The sequence below is a fragment of the Perissodus microlepis genome, chromosome 15 (genome assembly GCF_051167445.1).
Source record: "Perissodus microlepis isolate ML-2025 ecotype Zambia chromosome 15, ASM5116744v1, whole genome shotgun sequence".
NCBI lineage: Eukaryota > Metazoa > Chordata > Actinopteri > Cichliformes > Cichlidae > Perissodus > Perissodus microlepis.
Genome location: NC_140475.1, coordinates 38721740 through 38738841, shown reverse-complemented (window position 1 = coordinate 38738841; position 17102 = coordinate 38721740). Strand labels below are relative to the sequence as shown.

Here is a 17102-nt window from a genome sequence, read left to right as displayed (position 1 = left end):
AAAATCTACTCTCAGACTAAGATCTCAGACTAAGATCTACTCTCAGACTAAGATCTACTCTCAGACTAAGATCTTAGACTAAAATCTACTCTCAGACTAAGATCTACTCTCAGACTAAAATCTACTCTCAGACTAAGATCTACTCTCAGACTAAGATCTTAGACTAAAATCTACTCTCAGACTAAGATCTACTCTCAGACTAAAATCTACTCTCAGACTAAGATCTACTCTCAGACTAAGATCTACTCTCAGACTAAGATCTTAGACTAAAATCTACTCTCAGACTAAGATCTACTCTCAGACTAAGATCTTAGACTAAAATCTACTCTCAGACTAAAATCTACTCTCAGACTAAGATCTCAGACTGAAATCTACTCTCAGACTAAAATCTACTCTGACTAAGATCTTAGACTAAAATCTACTCTCAGACTAAAATCTACTCTCAGACTAAGATCTTAGACTAAAATCTACTCTCAGACTAAAATCTTAGACTAAAATCTACTCTCAGACTAAAATCTACTCTCAGACTAAAATCTTAGACTAAAATCTACTCTCAGACTAAAATCTACTCTCAGACTAAAATCTACTCTCAGACTAAGATCTTAGACTAAAATCTACTCTCAGACTAAAATCTTAGACTAAAATCTACTCTCAGACTAAAATCTACTCTCAGACTAAAATCTTAGACTAAAATCTACTCTCAGACTAAAATCTACTCTCAGACTAAAATCTTAGACTAAAATCTACTCTCAGACTAAGATCTACTCTCAGACTAAAATCTACTCTCAGACTAAGATCTCAGACTAAAATCTACTCTCAGACTGAAATCTACTCTCAGACTAAAATCTACTCTCAGACTAAGATCTTAGACTAAAATCTACTCTCAGACTAAGATCTACTCTCAGACTAAGATCTTAGACTAAAATCTACTCTCAGACTAAAATCTACTCTCAGACTAAGATCTCAGACTGAAATCTACTCTCAGACTAAAATCTACTCTGACTAAGATCTTAGACTAAAATCTACTCTCAGACTAAAATCTACTCTCAGACTAAAATCTTAGACTAAAATCTACTCTCAGACTAAAATCTACTCTCAGACTAAAATCTTAGACTAAAATCTACTCTCAGACTAAAATCTACTCTCAGACTAAAATCTTAGACTAAAATCTACTCTCAGACTAAGATCTACTCTCAGACTAAAATCTACTCTCAGACTAAAATCTACTCTCAGACTAAGATATCAGACTAAAATCTACTCTCAGACTGAAATCTACTCTCAGACTAAGATCTACTCTCAGACTAAGATCTACTCTCAGACTAAGATCTACTCTCAGATTAAAATCTACTCTCAGACTAAGATCTCAGACTAAGATCTACTCTCAGAGTGTTAGAGTAAAAGTTTCACTTGTCAGACCACTAAAGCTGGACCATAGGTGCATCTACTGAAAATCTCGGATGAGTTTGAATCTCAGTGGTCAGGGGTCGAGCTTTATCAAAATGCAGTTGAGAAGAAGGTGAGATAGGCTTTTGAAATTGATACCATAGTTTTATCTACTGGGAGGCTGAAGGGTAGCACTGGTGGAGACCAGTATCTTCCTTTAATTTCCCACTCTTCTGTGAAATGCTTCAAGGACTTCCTCCCGATAATAAACAACAGTGTGTACATGAAGGTTTGTTGCTTAATTGGATTAATAAAACAGGGATTTTAAGTCTTCTGGAAGTTTCCTGTAGTCAAAGGTCAGAGAATTCAGGCAAGTTTTAGTTCAGTGACTGTAATTCCAGGTCCGGTGGTTCTGTGCAGCTTATCTGATGTTCTGAAAGGGAGATTATACCCGAGCCTGTCAGTCACTGGGTGCAGTCGATAAGGCAGGAAAGCAAGACGTTTTCAGCTGCGTTCCCTCAGATTCACTCACGGAAAGGCTGATGGACAGTTTTGGAAAGCACTTACATTAAGCAGCAGAAGTAAATCTCATCTTCCTCTCAGCATATTTCCAGAGGATCCTGTGCCCATGGAACGGGCAGAAAGGACAACGTGAAGCGAAGTACGAAGGACTGAATATTTGTTAGCACAAGCAGAGAGAGAAAACAGATGTCTATCAAAATATGAACATGCACACTGTTTACCAGCCAGATTAAGCACGGGGGAGGGTTTTGGTACATTGGCAGGAGGCATGAGCACATTTGATGCCAAGTCCATGTACATATACCTCCCACAGAGATGCACTGTCACACACAAATTAAAGGATACCGGTGTAATCTGCATTGAGGTTTGAAATCAGAGTACTGTTGCCAAATCTTTGATGTGTCTTTCAGGGCTCCAGGTCTTCTTTGGAGGGCTCTCGGCCAGTTGGACAAGTAGATAAGCACATCCTGCTGCTGGTGCATGGAGTGGGGAGTGCAGGTGAGAACTGGGAAACATCAGGGCTTGAGAATCATTTCCAAGTTGTAGTAGTGCGTTCCAAATGAAGTCAGAATTATTTTCCCAGGCGGAAACGCCCTCTCAGCTCGGAAAGTTGGAGCAGCTCCACCAACACGAGTTAATAATGTAAAAAGGCGGCAATGAACGTAAACATCAGTAAAACTGTGAAACTTTTAATCTGTACAGTTATTCACATCACAGGCTCTATCCACTAATGTGCTGTTTTATAGTAAGGAAAACATAAAGTATTGTGCTGTATTGATAGTAATGTACAAATTGCTCTACCTCGCTAGCAAGCCAAACAAATTCTGTTTTTCTTTGATTTTCTGATTTGACCACGATAATGAAGCCAATTTGGGAGTGATGTCACTATGAGTAGCTGAGAAATAAGGTCAGAAATCATCCATATGATGGAGAATGCATATGGTTCAAAGGCTGCCTGCAGTAGTAATAGTATCCTTTGCTGCAGCCTGCAAAATGTGGTTCATTGTCAAACATTTCATTTTAATATTTGTGAAGAAGAAAGCCCAGCACAATATCACCTCCTGTAGAATAATGTCATTAAAAGGCAGCGGCTTAATCTGCACCATCTTCATGTTTGTCTTAAAGACTAAAGCACTGAAACAAAATCACCTCATGATGGTGAACACAACTCCCTGCACTGGTTTTAGTGGGACAATATTTAAATAACCATTACTTGAAAAGAATGAGGGGAAAAGCAAACCACAGAATCAAAGCAGCTGATGTCAAAGCCAATTCAGCTTTTACACCAATTAAATTACAAATTGGTGACTTAAAGCCTGACCTGCAGATTGCTGCTTCTCACACTATAAACACAGATGCTGCATCCAGACTCGTGAAATGGTAAATAGACGGTATTTCTATTTTCTCTTTTTTATATTTTTCGTCTTTGCTGAGAACTGAAAGCACTTCCTTACAACAAGACACACACAAACACTCAGTGCTTTATTTTGTCCACTTTAGGTGCTTTTTACCTGATGCGTGCACACACCCATCACACTCTGATGGTTGCATCAGGAGCAATTTGGGGTTTAGTGTCTTGCCAAAAGGCCCAAAGGACACTTTGTCATGTGGGTTCAGGTCGAACCTCCTCGTCTTTAAGCAGAACGTAAGGATGCATTTGTAATGGTATTTCTAAATATATATATTTTATGCAACTATATTGTTAACATAAGATAACATAAGGGTACACTACATACCCTGTGTCATAACCAATGTTCCCTCTAATGTTTCACGTGTCCGAGCGAACACACAAACTCCCTGAGCGTCCCCTTGGACCACTGTGAGCAACAGCAGACGTGAGCACTGTGGTCACGCCAGCATCCAAGTTACATGTTTATTAAAATAATCAAATTACAGCGTTTCTGTTAGACTACTTTTAATTAACTGCTTCAGCCCACTTACAATGAAAATTAAAGAAAATCGTGTTGATGACCTGTGCAGTATGTTAACACTATTGGAAGTAAAAATAACTTGAACTCCAGTTTTGAAAACACAACTTCCTTTTTTTATATATTTATAAAGCTCTGACTTGTATTATGAGTCTGTGGTCTGGGAGAGAGTCTGTAACTCTGTCTGCAACATACAGTAAATAATGACCAATGTTGGGCAGTTAATGATATAGTTACTTCTTCAAAAAAGTAACTGAGTTATGCAAACAAGTTTTTTTCAGCTGTTTACCTAAAAATGCAGCCAAGACGTTTTTTAAACAAACATTTCAAACTATTTACAGAACAATCAGCTGTTCTGCATCAAATCTGATGCCACACAAATTATTTGTGCCGCTCCAAAAATAATTTCTGTCCACTATGAGATGAAGGAGAACAACAGCCTGATACCTGCAGGCCTGACAGCAGCAGATGTATCACTGCTGTAACACCTGTAACACTCAGCAGTCGCCTCATTGTTCTGACACACACAACAAAACTATTGACTACACTACACACTAACGACACACTAACGACACACTAACGACACACTAACGACACACTAACGACACACTAACGACACACTAACTACACACTAACTACACAACATTTGTGCTAAACTTCGCAAATCTCTCACATCTCAAACACGCCGTCACTCCTAAAACTTCCCCCTTCCTAAACAACTAAATGCCATGTTGCCATATCATTTTTTGATTGGTCGACATGGTACATTTTTCGACCAATAGGAAAGGGCGGGGTTTTTGGTGTTTTTGCTCACAGGCTTTCGAGCGTTTTCCTTATAAAACGCCGTTTTTACCGTTTCTTCCCGCAGTAAATATAAACAACGACAGTATTCAGGAAGAAAACCAAACATTGCAGATATTTTTATCATGACTCTGGTTTTACGTGGCCGATCAACACAATTTAAAAACTGGTATAAAGTCCACACTTTCTCCGTCAGTTGTTCCGTCTGTCCTGCTCACATCTCCAATGGTTGTTCACGTTGTCATTAACGTGGCTTCGCTCCACATCAGCCGCTTTGCTCGCTAAAACACCGGCACATAAGGACGCTGTCAGAGCCTGTCAACCACGTTGATTAGCTGCGTATATACGAATGTATATGTACCCCTCAGTACGGAAGAGGATTAGGGCCACTGGAAAAAAAAAAAAGTGGGCACATCTTTTTTTCTTCTTCTTTTCCTGAATTTCTCAGATTTTTTCCCCAGTGGCCCTAATCCTCTTCTGTACCTCAGCCATAAAAGGCTGATGGGATATTGTTGTCAGCAGCATGAACATCTAAGTTTGTGAACAACTGGGAACGAGGCAACGTAGGAGCTTCAAATTGATGCCATTGGTGTTCAGATCTTAGTGACTTTGAGGGTTCTGCCAATCTTGTGAATGGCATGTCTGCTAGAGGGCAGCTTCTAGTGTTTTGAGTGGTGTAGAGCCGTCAAACTCCGTAGATGTACATGCATTAGTAAGCTACTGAAAAACATGGTAACTGCATTGATGCATTGTTTCAATTAATGGCAGCAATGCAGCAACAACTTAACTTGCAGCAGTTAGTTAGGTTATCCTGGTGTTAATAACGGGCTTTGACATACATGTGGCAACATTTCCACATATGATGAACTTTGATTTCTTAAGGATAGTTGGGTCAAATGTTTTTTATAGATGTTCATGTTTCCTGCAGCCTAAAATGTAATGCGTTGTTATCTGTGACCATTGTCAGCCGCAGATTTTGCACAAAGCAGTTCTCAGTTTCTGAGGAGGCTTTTTAGTGCTGCGTAGCATTATAAAGGTCTTTGAGTGCTCAGGTCCATTTACCAGTAAGCATAAATGAAGGCCTGTAGCACTGTGTGGCGCCCCTCAGTGCAACAAGCCAGTGGCTGATGCTGCTCCGCTGCACACACAGTGATGAGGAGTGGAAACCTGCAGACAGTTTTGCTAACACCCTTCACTGCTCCTCTTCTCTCACTGAGTGTGACTTGGGGCGCTGACAGAGAAGGTAGTTGTCACCTACCTTGTTTACACATCTTTTGGGGAACAAGGGTTCTGTAGTGGAGGGGTGTGACTCCCAAATTGGACTCAATTTAGAGAGAAATGTTTTTCAGCCCTGCACACAACACAAACCCAACTACTGTGTGCACCTTAGTTTCATCACACTGAATAATCCCACTAAGTATGTGTGTGTGTGTGTGTGTATTTTAAACACGTCTTCCTTCAGCTAACTCATGTTAAAAGTAAAAAGTTGAGACGTTTAGGTGTGAAGAGTTTCTGCTGCCCGGTGCTGTTCCTCCTGCGGACATGTTGATGGGGCTGTTGCTCTGGGAATCTGTCTCAGGCAGACATGCTGGCCTCACTTCATGGTTTCTCAAAGCATAACTCATTAAATTCCTCCTCTGCTTCTTCCACTCATCATAGTCTGAAATGATCTTTATTCTGCAGTATCACTGGATGGCTGTATTAAAGTCTCCTCCAGGTGTTTGTGTGATTAGTTTTCTTTTGTCAGCAGAAGAGCTGCTTTATTAAAGCAGACCCAACATTACTCTTTTACATATTTTTTCGTATATAGAGTGCCACAGTAGTATCATGGTAATAGTTTCCAATATTGAGGTTAGCGTATGTTTAAGCTGTGCGCCTGAGATGACCATATTAGGAATGTCCCCTCTCTGTGACATCATACAGAGCCAAAAGTAGAAAAAATGTCTCTGAGTGTTTAGAGCAACCACAGGGATTGATTGTGGATAACCTGACCTCGTTATTTGAAACCAAGGCCATGTTCAATATCAACGTTCACCTTGGGAAAGTATAAATATCTGGATTTGAAAATTCGTTTTCGAGACGTTCCTGAAACGATCATGTTTTTTATGCTGCATTATATGTGAAAGTTGCTTCCCCATACTTTGGTTTTGCCCTTGGCACCACAGGCAGTCCACTCCCCATCGATCCAAGGCGTCTCGCTCTAACATCAGCAACGGCCCATCTTAGCATCTTTAAGTAAAGACTGATTATTTTTCCCCATGTTTTCGATTTCTTCTTTCTTTTCTCATTTGTGTCTATTTGTTTCTAGCCAGATCCAAGCAAGGTGCTTTATCCTTACTTTATACTGGGTTTCTAGGTTCATACAATATTAGTGAGACAACCATCCTGTGGCAGAACCAGTGTCTGCAGGGTGGTGCAGTCATGTGCTTCCATCACAGGATGGTGAACACAAAAACATCGGGCTATAGACATGACGTTGGCATGTTATTAGAGATCAATATCACATAGCTGGAGACTTTCTAAACATCTCGCACACCTTGAAAGTTTCTGAACTTCACAAACAAGGACAGTCTTAAACCACTTGGGCGGTCCCTTTGTAAGCAGAACCTTTGGATTATTTGACTTTGTCACAGGGGAACAGTTTGCCTCATGCACTCGATCCTCTGAAGACTTTAATCGCTAACTTTCCGTCCCGTTTCTAATGCACTGGCAGAAGAGGTGTGTGAGGGTGACACAGGGCTCTTTTATCGCCGTTCGTTCAGGTCCAGAGATCACAGACGAGCTGGTGAAGGTGCTGCGTAAGCGCCTGGATGAAACCACCTTGGACATCATCACTGTCATGCTTGTCAGGAACTGCAAGCTGACGCCAGCTGATGTGGAGGTACATTGTTATGATTTTCACTTTTTAGGGGAACATTGATTTTGTGTTTCAGTGTGTGGTGTTCTTCTGTAGTTCTGTGTGCATGGACTTGTACAGTGAAATGAGTAAACTGTGTCCTGCGTCTGGGTTGTATCCACCCTGGGGAAAGCAGAAAGCACTTGTTTGCACTCAGACTACTGAAAATTGCTTCAGATAAAAGCCTTCACCAAATGTTGTCTGGTCAGTTCATCCAGCCGTCAGGATCTCCAGCCACTGAGGTGATGACCTTCAGCCTCCCCCAGTACTGTCTGCCCTGGCTGTCCGCTGTGGCTCACTACCTCAAACAGAACCTCCTCATCTTCCTGCACGTGCCCAAGTACACGGACATGAACACAGCACATCACTTCAAGGTACAATCTAACATTTCCCCTCATGTGTTCAGTTCAATATTAGTCTTTAAATCTTTAATAATACCTGGAATCAGCATGGTGTTAGTCAGGTGAGCAGAAAGAAATCACGTTTGTTTCCAAAGGTTTTCAACCACAGTCACACTCTGTGATAAAACGCCAGCCTGTGGTGGAGAGTAATTACAGAAGACCTTTAATGATGGCTGCCTGTCATTACATTTCTATGTGAGCTGTGACGGTGAACCAGTATGCACAAAAACAGAACATCCTTTAAGTGCAGTTGAGCCTTCATTAAAACACGAGTCCTCTGACACGTCAAAGCGTCGGCTGTGGAAGTGATCGTCTTTGTAGTTCTGGCTCTTGGCAGTTCTGTCACTTTCAATAACTGTTTACACCCCAAATGAAAGGCTGAGTTCAGGCAACACTGTGACATTGTTACAATAAAGTCTGATGGCGTGAAAAAAGCAGCAGCAGTCAGATCAGAAAGCTTGTTGTTACTTTATCGTTCACTCTGTCTGCTTCTTTGTATCTGTTTATTGGTTCTTTAGGCTTATTGAACATTCTGACTTATTGCAGTGTTTTCTTTACTAATAATTATAGACTGTGTGTAAAATAGATTATTATGTTAATATTTGGTATTAAGTTACAGATGAATAAACTACTTGAATGCTCTTGTATGGGCCATTAGTCCAGTTACCCCCCACAGCAAACAGTGTTAGTTCTCAGATAATTAAAAGGGACCCCAACACATTGCTGTGGATGTGCAGGTTAAACACAGTTCACAGGAATTTGGAGGCAACACAGAAAACTTGAAGTAACTGTCAGGAACTAAAGTCAGGTTTGAAATTCTGGAAATTGCCTGAAAAGCTCTGCAGTTTATCCCTGTGGGCCTCGAGGAGGCTGTGACATGTGGACTACAGACATGAAGAACAGGAAGGGACCACCAGACATTCTAGTGAAAGAAACCTGCTTTGATAAAATAAATAAAAGGGTAATGTAAATATATCCTAGCATGTCTATGAAGATTGTTCTGCTTGAATAGATTAGTCTTTATTTTACTGGTAAATCCCACTGAGATTAAAAATGTATTTCATAAGAGACACGTGTCCAAGGAAGCAGCTAAACAGGCTCACAACACATAAAGATACACGAGTGATAAACAAGTGTCCACTGGTCCACTGCAGTACGCCAGCTGCCTCCCAGTAAGAATAAGAAGCAGGCACTGTTCCTGGTTACCTGAGCATCTGACCAGTGTAACCAAGCTTCCTGTAGTGTGTACCTGTTCAGGTCTTATCTCCACACTGTGTGTTTAATTTACAGGATTTGTTTTGTTTTTAAGAAAAGAGAAAACTCAGCAGATTGTGTGGTTACTCATTCAGCAGCTCTCTAATCACTCACCGCGAGATCGTTTCTGACAGTTCAACATAATCCAAGAAACTACTGCTGCTTGATTAAACACCTGAGTAAACAGCAGGTCTGACTTTTTTGTGTCCTCCAAATACTTTGAAAGATTTGTTGACTTGTAAAAAATAAGTCCGTGCTCCCTGCAAACTGAGGAACGCCTGCCTGCATTGATAGATGACAGGTTGACATGCGAGTGCACTACAAACAGAAGTGTTTAAAGTGATCGGGATTAAAAATGAATAAATCCTAGATATGGGAGGCTCTGCACAACTGAGGCAGACACTAAAATCATTTTGACAAGTCTCATTGTGGTGTATGAAATAAATGCTGACCTGTGTGGTTTGAGCTTCCAGGGACTGATTTGCTCTCCTGTTCTGTCTGCAGCACTACTTTCATTTGAGCAGTGACACGGCTGACGGTGATATCTACCTCTACAATAAGCCCGGAGGCCAGGGGACGGGAGGCAAAGGTAATCACATTCTCCCAGCCCAGCACGTCAGAGCCGCCAGGCCTCAGTTACTCTGTGTGTTTGGGGGGATGGTAATCTTACAAAGACAGTCAACAGCACAGTAACCTCAAACCTGCCACCTGTGAATGCCGATAGCCTAACCTTATCCAGGTGGGCTGCACTACTGTGTTCAGGAAAATCCAGCTATGACACATGACCAGAGCCGGCGGTGTCTCTTATTGAGGCTGTTTGCCACATAGCCTGTCTCTCTGATAGTGATGCAGGAGTCTACATGTAGGTTATTGCTGCTGTGGTGCTGGTTGCACCTGCTGGAAACCCTGTAAGTACCTGGAGTCTGTATACTTACTGAGCACTGCTGATGTTCATTCCTGGTAGCCAAGACTAAGTCTCAGCACCTGGCAGCCATCTTGGCAACACCAAAAGGATGTCAGGTGATGTGAGACTGAGCGCCTGAACAAAAGAGCAAGAGGAGAAGCATAGACTCAGTTTCATTTGTCACGGAGACAAATATTCAAAAACAAGAAATGTTGCAGCTTTGCCTCAAAATAAGGTTTAAAAACCTTTATTCTCTGATCAGACAACATTATGGCCCCGTTAATGTTCAGACATGTAGCTTCTCCCAGCTGAAAGCTGAAACCAACCGTGGGCTGATACGTTTCTCAGTTTTTAAGCAGATCTTCAGTGCAGTGCCGTCACCTTTGGCATTACATGACACGTCTCTGTCCTCGTACGGGTTTTGGTGGCACCTGTGACACAAAGGTTAGAGCTGGTTTCGTCTACCAAAGTAAAAAAGGTTTTGTGTCTAACTGAAGGTGCAGGCCACCTTTTCTTCTGATTGGCTGTCCCTCAAAACAAGAAGCTTTAAACTGCAGGTGGGCGTGTACACAGCTTCCTACCTCAGATGACTGCATGTTGCATGTTTGCACTTGTGGACGCTCAGAGTAGAAAAAGCAGTATGAAACTAAAAAGTGTTGAAAACAATGTGAAGCCTGAGCTTCGGCTCACAGGGTGACCTTTCAATCCTCTGTCCCCATTATTTGAAACCTTATGCCTTAAGTGGGCATCCACTGTCGTGACCACATATATGTGAGAGGAAGCAGAAAATGGCCTCTTTAAACCTCTTCTAGACTGATCCATTTTCATAAACGGCTTTACAGCACTGACAAGTTCTCCTTGTTTACTGTGAACAAATAATGACTTGGAAACTTTGCTGTAACCTCAGCTTTTGGCTCCGTTTCCTTTGTTAAGCTGCAGATGTGGAGTCAGTGTGATATCGTCAAATTTGCTGACATTCTCTGTGTTTTTTCCTATTTATAACTCCCACATTAAATTCAGGAGACATTTTCCTGTCCCTGTCTGGCATAACAGAGACCATCACAGTCTCCCTCCCTTTGCTGCACACTCTTAATTTCTGTGATGAGAATCAGCACATTTGTTTTCCTGAGGCGGCTCTCTTTTCCTCCTTAACGTGCATCTGAAACTTGTGTGTGTGTGTGTGTGTGTGTGTGTGTGTGTGTGTGCGTGCGTGCACATGCATTAAGCTGGGAGCCTAACTTGCTCTTTAACCAGCGGTGACCTGCCTGTTGCAGGAAAGCTTCTCAGCTGTCCTGCTCATTATGTGGGTTGTTGTGAGCTGCACAAACAAGTGCTATTTAACAGCCGGCTGCCTTGAGCTAGCAGCTTGTACAGTGTGGTTTATGCACTCATGAATGTAATTTCACACTTGTGTAGAAATTGGTTTGCTTCATGTCAACGGTGCCTCATTTAGCTGTGCTCCTTCATTCAAATCGAGCTGAAGTTCTGCAAAGTTTTTCCACTTTGCCTTCATGCTTTCTCCTGCAGAACTGATCAGTTCCATTTCATATTGCCATACTTTCTTGTTTATCAATATGCTAATGTCATCTACTGGTATTTGAAGCCAGTTAAAGGGGAGTGCTGCTGCTCTGTAACTGAAAGGTTAGCTAGTTCACTGCGAGAAAGCGAATGTATAACTCTGCTATCCTTCAGCAGCTCCAACCAAAGGGCAGCTAATTATCAATGTAAATGATGAGTTTACTGAATTGAAGCGCTTATTTATAATTACTGTTTCTGTGACACGTTCCCTGGCATTATCAATACAACTCAGCGTTTGGCTGTTAATTACAGTGCTTCATTTTCATTTGTAGAATCATTGTGCAGCCCAAAGCAGACTTCCTGTATTAACCAATAACAAAGATATTGTATATAATCAGACCTTTTGTGGCAAGTATTAAAAAGCAAAAGCACATCAAATGAAATTTACTTGTATTTTTAACCTCTGCCAGCCATTGAGCATGCAGGAAGGGTGTTTCATTTGCTTTGGGCACTTTGGTTTTAAACCATCTCAGACTTCACCAATAACGAGCACAGGCAGTGCTTGCTGGACATTTTTACAGCAGGCAGCAGACTCCTCACAGGTGATGATCTAATATGAAGACAGGTTGATATGAACCAGAAGTTGATGTTTGCTGCCTGCACGAGGACTTTTGTGGACTGATGTAAAAGTATTAGCTGTGATGGAAGTGGCCCAGAGGTGGGCAAGGAGACAGCCTGGAAGGGGAAAGTGGCCAAATTTACATCAGGTGTAGTTTTTGGTTTTGTAGAGTTTTGCACCAAATATTGGATCAGTATCAAACTTCCTAAAATAAAAGGATCAGCAACAACTTCTCCTGGTATATCAGCTTCTTTAAAAATAAAAAAGCCAAGATTTATTTGTTTTGTTTTGGTACCAAGTAACTTTCCAGCGAACATGTTCAGACACAGCGCTGCTTCCAGCTGCAGTGGAGCTCTGGAGATGGCCTCCTCGAGTCTCTCTGTCAAACAGACCTCTGCGCGCCTGTTGAATCTAAACATCAAGGCTGATGTGAAGAGTTTGTCCCTCGCTCCTACATTCACTCCACTTGCCGTCTAACTACTTTTTAATTGCTATGCAGGAAAGCTCTGACTGAATCTCATTAGTCTCAGCAGCTGTGGAACAAGGTCCTCAAGTTATATGATGATATCCAAGCCCCCACTCACTGTGTGAAATAACTCCCGAGTGTCAGACAGCTCAAAAAGTTGCAAAGTGAGAGATACCCTGACTCTCACCTGTGTTGCCTGACTGCTAATTAATGAAATGTTCTCTGATGACTCTTTGCTGCTCAGTCGTTTATCGTCTGAATCCCAACTGACTAAATTAGGATCGGCTTCCAAACTAGCTGTGAGGTAACAGCTCCTGTTGTAGCTTCAGATTTTATTTGCACTTAAATGTCACGGACCTTATCAACACTTGTTAATAGATAACATCCTTATAATGTGCTTATTAACACACATTAGCTGTTAATAATATGCAAATGTGGCATCAGATTATCACACAAGGGTTTATTACATGTTATAGACCCATTAAGACTCTAAATCGATTCTTATGCTTTAATAGTGATGATACTTTATTATTTATTTATTGTGTTTAACAACTAACTCTGCCTTTATACTGCTTCTAAATCAACAATAATACCTTATTAAGAAGTCCTGTTAACATATAAATTATGTCAGCAAGCATCTTATAAAGACCTTTTTTTAATATAAGATAAGTGTTATTCATTTTTATTGTTCCCAGAATTAGAAGTAAAGCTTCATTTAGACCTCTGTGGGAAATGAGGGAATAAACCGACTAACTTCCAGTCAGGTCATTTTGGTTTGCATCGACCGATTTGTGGTTACATTTCTCAGGAAGTGCACGTCAGGTTACGTCGGAGGTTGCAGCGTAGGGTTAAATAGGGTTTTGGTTGGGGTGTAATTTACGACGTAGATTTGACGCAGCAGCACGTGCTGAGTCCTGTTCTTGGAAACAAGCTGCCTGCGAACCTGCTCAGTTACAAACAAACTGAAAACCTTTTTCTTCACACAGGCTTAGACTTCACAGGTGCTGTTGCTTTGTTTTGTTTCACCTCTCAGTGCAGTGAAAGCCTGCACAGCTGCTTCTTTTTTTTCCAATATATTTTTATTGATTTTATAATTGACCAGTATACAACAATCACCTTCAAAAGAACACAATAGAAGGTGGCCGGCAAGTCAACAAGGTGGTAATACAGCACACATAAATGTTAAGACAGAGCACATTTCACTTAAGTTTATCCATCAGGCTAATGACTGGTTGCCAAATCTTATAAAACACTCTCTCGGTTAGACAAGGTAAACCTGATTTTCTCCAGGTGGAGTACATTTCCAAATTCTCTCAACCACATTTCGAAGGTAGGAGGTTTATCAGACTTCCAGCTTTCTAGCCACAAGTGTGGTCATTGACACAACCTGCGTCTCTGTCTTGTCCCTTGCCCATCCCGGTTCAGACACCCCGAACAATGCTGCAAAGGGGAACATGGGACCTCCCTGCCAATGGCTTTGGTCAGAAAATCAAACAGATGATTCCAAAAAAGTTGTAGTTTTTGGCATTGAAAGAAAAGGTGAGATAAAGTTCCTCGACCACTTGAACACTTAACACAGAGGGCTGAAACGTTCCTATATATTTTTTCCACTTTAGTGGGAGAAAAAAATACCTTAAATTGGATCAGACTATGTCTAGCATTTATAGAACTACAATATATATTCTTAATGCAGTCTTGCCAAAGATCATCAGTAACATCCACCCCCAGTTCTCCCTGCCACTGCTCCCTAAAAGTATCAGATGAAGGACTGTATATCTCTAGTAAGGCCCTGTAAAAGCGAGACACAGCACCTCTAGTGTAGGGCTCAACTGACACGGAGCTGTCAACTACACAGCTTTTTATGCTTTTTCATATGTGTTCAACACACTGAGTTTACCTGTAATGAAATGTAAATGAAATTGAAGTTCAAATGTCTGTGAGAGGTCACACTGAACAGGGCTTTAAACATACATTAGATAAAACTTATTCATATATATATATTTAAACTGCAGTTTAAACAGGTGCTTGTGTCAATACTTTAAAAACTAAACTATACCCACAAATGACTGTTGGTTGCCTCCAAGAGAAGCTCTTGGATTTTCTCAAATCCACACAATTCCCACTCCCGAGTGTCTTGCCTGAGTGCCTCTCCCTTGCTCGTGTCTTTGTCGGTTCTCGGTCCTCTTAAGTGCTTAAAAAGACGGCAGCTGGACTTCAGTAGGTTTGTGAAAAGCTTCTGCCTCTCACCCAAGAGGCTTATTCAGTTCAACTGTCAGCTATGAGGCACCTACGATGCAGCCTCCAGATCCTCTTTAAACCCCACGCTCACTCCTGGCCTGAGTTGACCTCGACAGCTCACATGAGGGTGGAAATGGGGTGATGTCTTCACACTTTGGCCCCAGTGATGCTGATCTTCTATCACACCGTGGCTCATGTGTATATTATTAACAGTAGTGTACGAACATCCAGACCCCTTACAAGGGGTCAGCCCCACTAGGGGACCACCTGTGACTTGGTAACAGTTTTAGAACTGCAGAAGCCTCTTGGATGAGAAGCATCTCCATGACCCTAAAAACATGTAGCTCCCCTCTTTTTAAGCACCCAAGAGACTGTTTTGCTCCCAGCATCAGGACTAAGCAACAATAGTTAATGGTAGCTTAGAAATGCAGTAACCAGCACAAACTTCACATAAACACAAAGCAACGGCAGAACGTTTGAGTTTTATTGGTAATGACATAAGCAAGCTATGGTTAGACAGCTAGCCGCGTTGTTGGGCATTAAACAACATGGCAGGCTCATTTGGTTTGGTGGATCAAATCTGACTCACAACCCTCTTTCTTTAAGCTAATGTTGGCTAATGCTAGTGTGCCTACAAACACAGCAAAACTGTGTCATGAAGCCAGATACGGCCAATAAGGTTGGATGACCCCCTGGGCTGATCTGGCTATGTATAAATGAGTTTATCACCGAAACATCACCAGACAGTGAAGTTGCAGCTAGCTGGCTAATCATGTCTTGCTTGCAAATATTACTGCAAGCAAAATCCCGCCAGTGGGTCGGCTTTACTAGTGTGGTGCCCAACAACTGCCACCCCCTCTCGGAGTTTCCTGGTGTTAAATTGGATAAAAATAAAATGTTATTGGTTTTGCATCCCTAATACTCTCTGTTCTCTGGGTCTTTTTAATGTTGACCCAGGTACCATGTTGGAGCTGGTTCAGCATCTCTTCCCACCTTCTCAGTTTAAAGGTACCTGCCCGTTTTACTCCTGCTGGTTGTGTCGACTGAAGCCTGCGCTGCTGCTGCTGCTGCTCGTGGCCTTTTATTTATTTTCTTTGTAGTGCCCTAACACTGTGTTCGGCCTTTGTTAGGCTTCCATCAGCATATACATCGTTATTATTGTTATTATTATTGTTAGCTGCATCCATCTTTTAGTTGGCTTAAGATTTGGCATGGACTTGCAGGGTGCATGAAATGCGGTGTTCCCAGGGTCTCTTCTGCTTACGGACATTAGTAAGAGTTCAACACAACCACAATGAAATGCACCTGAAATATAAGAACATACACTTTAAGTATGACACTGTGTAAAATGTAAACAGAAATGAAACGATTTGCAAATTTCATAAACCATTTTTTCCACAACAGAACAAAAAAAACATTTTAAAATGTTGAGAAATGAAAAAGTTGTAATAGGGTCATGCTCATTAAGCTTCCCAGCTTTTATAAAACTGTTAGTCAGTCAGGACCGTTTTAGTTAAATACATGTATAGTTCCCGTAAATGTCTGAACTGAGGACGCTGGTTGCTGGATTTTTGTGGGAGGAATGTTGACCTATTCTTGTCTGACGGAGGATTCTAGATGCTCGACAGTCCTGTGTTTCTGTCGTCCCTTTCATTTAATTTCACTGCGGGCCAGTTCAGACTTTTGTATTATGAAGCTATGCTACTATATAATAGATGCAGTGTGGGGTTTAACATTATCATGTTGAAATGTGCAAGTCCTTCCCTGAAGAAGTGTCATGTGTAAGGGAGCGTACGGTATATAACTGTGCCCTTTAATGGCGCCTGATCCCTGGGCACTGATGCACTCCCGTAGCACCAGCAGCAGGCTTTCATCTGAGCGCTGAAAACACGGCCAGAGGTCTTTCTCCTCTGTAGGCCAGAGGATCGAGTGTGCATGCTGCGCATAAAGAATTTCAAATTTGGATTTGTTTGACCACACAGCATTTTTCCACTTGGCCTCAGTCTATCTTTTGGATCAGCTTTCTGCCTCGTGTTCACATTGAGCTTCATTATTGCATGATACAGCCCATTTTTATTCTTTTGAAAAACATTATCCTAAATTTGTTGCACAGCGTTTTGCAGTTTTTTTGCACACTGGTGAACTTCTGCTGTTAAATGAGAAGAAAACAAA

General features: G+C 41.5%; 1 protein-coding gene across 13 annotated transcripts in view; it reads left to right on the top strand.

Moving 5' to 3' along the window:
- szt2 (SZT2 subunit of KICSTOR complex) overlaps nucleotides 1–17102 on the top strand; it is a 102283-nt gene that overhangs the window by 33747 nt on the left and 51434 nt on the right. For all 13 annotated transcript variants that reach the window (XM_084953688.1, XM_084953683.1, XM_084953682.1 and 10 more), the window contains 4 exons: nucleotides 2316–2403; nucleotides 7397–7515; nucleotides 7740–7904; nucleotides 9690–9774. In XM_084953688.1, the coding sequence (XP_084809814.1) occupies nucleotides 2316–2403; nucleotides 7397–7515; nucleotides 7740–7904; nucleotides 9690–9774 (457 nt within the window). The remainder of the gene's footprint in view (nucleotides 1–2315; nucleotides 2404–7396; nucleotides 7516–7739; nucleotides 7905–9689; nucleotides 9775–17102) is intronic.